We start from the raw sequence: 4,685 nt of genomic DNA on the forward strand, positions 1-4,685 counted from the left end.
AACACAAATTCATCTTCCATTCGGATTCCATCTTTGCAACCATTGGGGAATTTCTGTCCAATCATTAATTCTGGAAATTTTTATGCATCATTAGGTCAGTTTTAAGTGTCATTCTGAATCCTCTAAGTGTCCATTTATCTACCAAAACACTGCCCAGAAATGCAGCAACCAGCAGCTCAAAATTCCAGTTTTGGGTAGAGTTTTGTCTAGGATCCTTAAAATTCAACTTTGAGTCGTTCATTGAGTCGTGGTCAGTCCCTTCATCTTTTGTTCTTTTTTCGTTCAAAGTGCTACAATCTTGTGACCCTGGTTGGTAAGTCGATCCACACTAGAATGAGTTCTAACTTCTTCGAGGAGTTGACCGAGGAGCCTTGAAAATACCTTGGTGAGTTCATTAGAGTGTTCAAACACGAGAGCGAGAGTAAACACGTGAGGAAGTGTGCGAGATAAACTTTACTTCTTTCCATTGTTATTTTTTACCCTATACTTCATGGCTAACGAGGGGGGAGCAAGCTCCCAAGCTTTTGATCTTAAACTTTTCACAGAAGCAATCAAAGGCGAATTGGGACGCATGATGGACCAAAAACTTGAACTGATGCACCAACGCATTGACAGCTTAGAGTTGTCTCATGGAAGCTCCAAAGGCAACCGTGGAAAGGCTTATGCACATGAGTCTAGCGACTCTAACTCAGACAACAACTATGAGCATAAGCAAAGTAGGTCTAAGCGTGACGCTAGGCCTTCAAATGACCACATTCCGGGCATAAAGATGAAAATTCCACCCTTCCAAGGACGATCAGACCCCGATGCCTACTTAGAGTGGGAGAAGCGGATTGAACTTGTCTTCGACTGCAATACTTACTCGGAGGAGCAAAAGGTCAAGTTGGCCGTGATCGAATTCACCGATTACGCCGTTGTATGGTGGGATCAACTCTCCACTAGTCGAAGGAGGAGTCGTGAACCTACCATACAAACTTGGACGGAGCTAAGACGACTAATGAGGAAGCGTTTCGTGCCAAGTCACTACTACCGTGACTTGTATCAAAAGCTTCAAACCCTCAACCAAGGAGCACGAAGTGTCGAGGACTATCACAAGGAAATGGAAATACTCATGCTACGGGCAGACATCATGGAGGATCGAGAAGCAACAATGGCACGCTTCTTGAACGGATTAAGGCCCGAAATCGCTGATCAAGTGGAGTTACACCACTATGTGGAACTTGGGGATCTGGTGGAAAAGGCCATCAAGATTGAAAGGAGGATTAAGAGGAGGGGTTCGACTCGGAGTTACTCCAACTTTTCACCCTCTTATCTCCGAACTACACCACCAAAGAAAGAGGATAAAGGGCCGAGTAATTCCATCCCTTCAAGACCGAGGCCGGATATGACTAAGTGGGAGTCTAAGGCAACACCAAAGACTGCCATTGAGTCGAGCATGGGGCGAAATCGAGATACTAGATGCTTCAAATGCCAAGGCCGAGGGCATATTGCTAGCCAATGCCCGAACCAACGCGCTATGATCATCTTACCCAATGGTGAGTTTCTCACCGATGATGAAGATGAGAAGGAGGAGTTGCCATCCCTTGAGGAAGAAGAGGAAGCATTGCCCGTCAATGAACGAGTTGGACTCGTTGTCAGACGAGCCTTAGCAACCCAAGTGAAAGCCGCCGACCATGCACAAAGAGAGAACATTTTCTACACCCGTTGCTATATCAAAGGCAAGGTATGTAGTTTGATCATAGATGGAGGTAGTTGTGCTAACGTCGCTAGTGCCTTGATGGTGGAGAAACTAGCACTACCCACTCTACGACATCCAACACCTTATCGTTTGCAATGGTTGAACGATAGTGGGGATGTTCGTGTGACCAAGCAAGTCCAAGTACCTTTCCGAATTGGAAAGTATGAGGACGTGCTGTTATGCGACGTGGTCCCTATGCAAGCATGTCACATACTATTGGGGAGGCCATGGCAATTCGACAAGGGAGTTACATTCGATGGCATTACCAATAAATACTCCTTCAAGCAAGGCGAGAAGAGGATTGTGCTTGTGCCACTCACTCCTATCCAAGTTCATGAAGATCAAAAAAGCCTGATCAAGGAGAATGAGCTTGAGAATGAGAAGAAAAAATAGAAAAAGCCGAGAGCTCAACAGAAAATGATAGGGCCTAGAAAATTGAGAGGAAAAAGACATATGGTGAGCCGGCCAAAATTGAAAAGAGAGAAAAAAGGCAAAATCTATTGATAAAAGCCAATATAGTAAGAAAAGCTTTGAGTGTTAATACACCCATCTTTGTACTTTTGTGCAAAGAGGTGTTGGTTGTCACAAGTGATCTTACTAACACTCTACCATCTAGTATTGTCTCTCTTTTGCAGGAATATGAGGATGTCTTCCCCGATGAGATTCCAAATGGACTACCACCAATAAGGGGAATTGAGCATCAAATTGACTTGGTTCCAGGTGCCCCACTTCCTAACAGACCAGCCTACAAAATGGGTCCAGATGAGACAAAGGAGCTCCAACGCCAAATCGAAGAGCTTCTAACAAAGGGATGGGCACGAGAAAGCTTGAGCCCATGTGCGGTTCCCGTCATCTTGGTGCCTAAAAAGGATGGAAGTTGGCGAATGTGCACTGACTGTAGGGCCGTTAATGCAATAACGGTAAAATATCGTCACCCTATTCCTAGACTTGATGATATGTTAGATGAGCTATATGGTGCTGTGATTTTCACTAAAATTGATCTAAAAAGCGGTTATCATCAAATTAGGATGAAAGAGGGGGATGAATGGAAAACGGCCTTTAAAACCAAACATGGCTTGTACGAGTGGTTAGTTATGCCATTTGGACTAACTAATGCACCTAGTACGTTCATGAGGTTGATGAACCACGTACTTCGTCCATTCCTTGGAAAATTTGTAGTTGTATATTTTGACGATATCCTGATTTATAGTAGGAGCTTAGATGAGCATGTTGAACATGTGAAGCTTGTTCTTGATGTACTTCGAAGGGAAAAGCTCTATGCTAACCTTAAGAAGTGCTCCTTTTGTACTGATCAACTTGTCTTCCTAGGCTTTGTTGTGAGTAAACAGGGAATCAAAGTGGACGAGGAGAACGTTAAAGCAATTCGAGAATGGCCTACTCCAAGCACGATAGGTGAGGTACGTAGCTTCCATGGTCTTGCTAGTTTTTATAGACGATTTGTTAAAGATTTTAGTACCATTGCTGCACCTCTAACTGCTGTAATTAAGAAAAATGAGCCATTTGTGTGGAGAGATGCTCAAGTACGTGCTTTCCAAATGCTTAAACATCAACTCACACATGCACCACTACTTGCATTACCATGCTTTGACAAGATGTTTGAAATAGAGTGTGATGCATCTGGGGTGGGTATTGGAGCTGTCCTAATGCAAGAGGGCAAACCAATTGCATACTTTAGTGAAAAACTCAATGGGGCAGCTTTGAACTATTCCACTTATGATAAGGAGTTGTACTCCTTAATCCGTGCTTTAGAAACTTGGCAACATTACTTGAGACCAAGGGAATTTGTCATACACACTGACCATGAGTCGCTTAAGCACATTAAGTCACAACACAAGTTGAATAAGCGTCATGTTAAGTGGATTGCATTTATTGAAACCTTCCCTTATGTGATTAAGTACAAAGTGGGGAAAACTAATGTTGTTGCTGATGCATTATCACGTCGGTACTCTTTGCTCACTCAACTTGATGCAAGGTTGTTAGGATTTGAATTAGTCAAAGAGTTATACACCAATGACCCAGATTTCTCAGGTATTTATGACTCTTGTGGTTCAGCAACTCAAGGTAAATTCTACATCCTTGATGGATTTCTTTTCTACCTCAATCGACTATGTATACCTAACTGCTATATTCGCTCTTTACTTGTTAGGGAAGCACACGGAGGTGGCTTGATGGGACACTTTGGCGTAGCTAAAACCTTAGCTATCCTTCAAGAGCACTTCCATTGGCCAAGGATGAAACAAGATGTGGAGCGAATGGTGGCTAAATGCATTACTTGCCACAAAGCTAAGTCTAAACTTCAACCCTATGGCCTTTATAGTCCTTTACCTGTACCTAAGGAACCTTGGACCGACATGTCCATGGATTTTGTTTTAGGGTTGCCTAGGTCAAAGAGGGGAAATGATAGTGATACGAACCAAGTGACACCATTGCGAACTATTCGAGTTCCCCTAGGACCCATAACTCGAGCACGAGCTAACAAGATGAGGGAGGAACTCCAAGGACTTGTTCATGAGATACAAGGCCAAGAAATTGTCCCCAAGGTCATTGAGAGTCTTGAGCATGAAGGAATGAAAGTCATCCATGTAGTGCACGTCAAAGAGAACCATGTGTGACCCTTCTCTAGTCACATTTGCTGTTTTAGTTAAGTCATTGTAATAAGGGCTTAATGGTCCATAGTCTTGCTTTAATTACCTAAGCGATGACCTCATAAGGTTATTTACCTAAGCGATGACCTCATAAGGTTGTTTACCTAAGGGATGACCTCATAAGGTTTGGTCAAGCCCACAATTCTTAGTCTTATGGAAATAGTCAAGCCTACAATTGTTAGTCTTAGTCAAGACCACAACTCTAGACTAGTTCCACATTTAGTTGTTCATCTCTATGTAAGGCTATAAATAGCCCACACTTCCAATGGTTTTAGGCATTC

At 43.1% G+C, this 4,685-nt stretch overlaps 1 protein-coding gene across 1 annotated transcript; it reads left to right on the forward strand.

Moving 5' to 3' along the window:
* Nucleotides 1–490: 490 nt before the first annotated feature.
* Nucleotides 491–3,928, forward strand: LOC113757188. The gene is made up of 6 exons (XM_027300591.1): nt 491–1,535; nt 1,743–2,041; nt 2,374–2,624; nt 2,952–3,614; nt 3,732–3,820; nt 3,906–3,928. The coding sequence occupies exons 1-6, from the start codon at nt 491–493 to the stop codon at nt 3,926–3,928; spliced, it is 2,370 nt and encodes a 789-aa protein (XP_027156392.1).
* Nucleotides 3,929–4,685: the final 757 nt, after the last annotated feature.

The sequence above is a fragment of the Coffea eugenioides genome, unplaced genomic scaffold (assembly GCF_003713205.1).
Source record: "Coffea eugenioides isolate CCC68of unplaced genomic scaffold, Ceug_1.0 ScVebR1_2822;HRSCAF=3923, whole genome shotgun sequence".
NCBI lineage: Eukaryota > Viridiplantae > Streptophyta > Magnoliopsida > Gentianales > Rubiaceae > Coffea > Coffea eugenioides.

Bases quoted from the DNA above. Each gene is read 5' to 3' on its own strand.
- LOC113757188 (XM_027300591.1), top strand. From the start codon at position 491: ATGGCTAACGAGGGGGGAGCAAGCTCCCAAGCTTTTGATCTTAAACTT. The intron at 1,536-1,742 runs GTGAGTTTCTCA...GTTTGATCATAG, and splicing joins TATGATCATCTTACCCAATG to ATGGAGGTAGTTGTGCTAAC. The intron at 2,625-2,951 runs GTGCACTGACTG...GATTTATAGTAG, and splicing joins AAGGATGGAAGTTGGCGAAT to GAGCTTAGATGAGCATGTTG.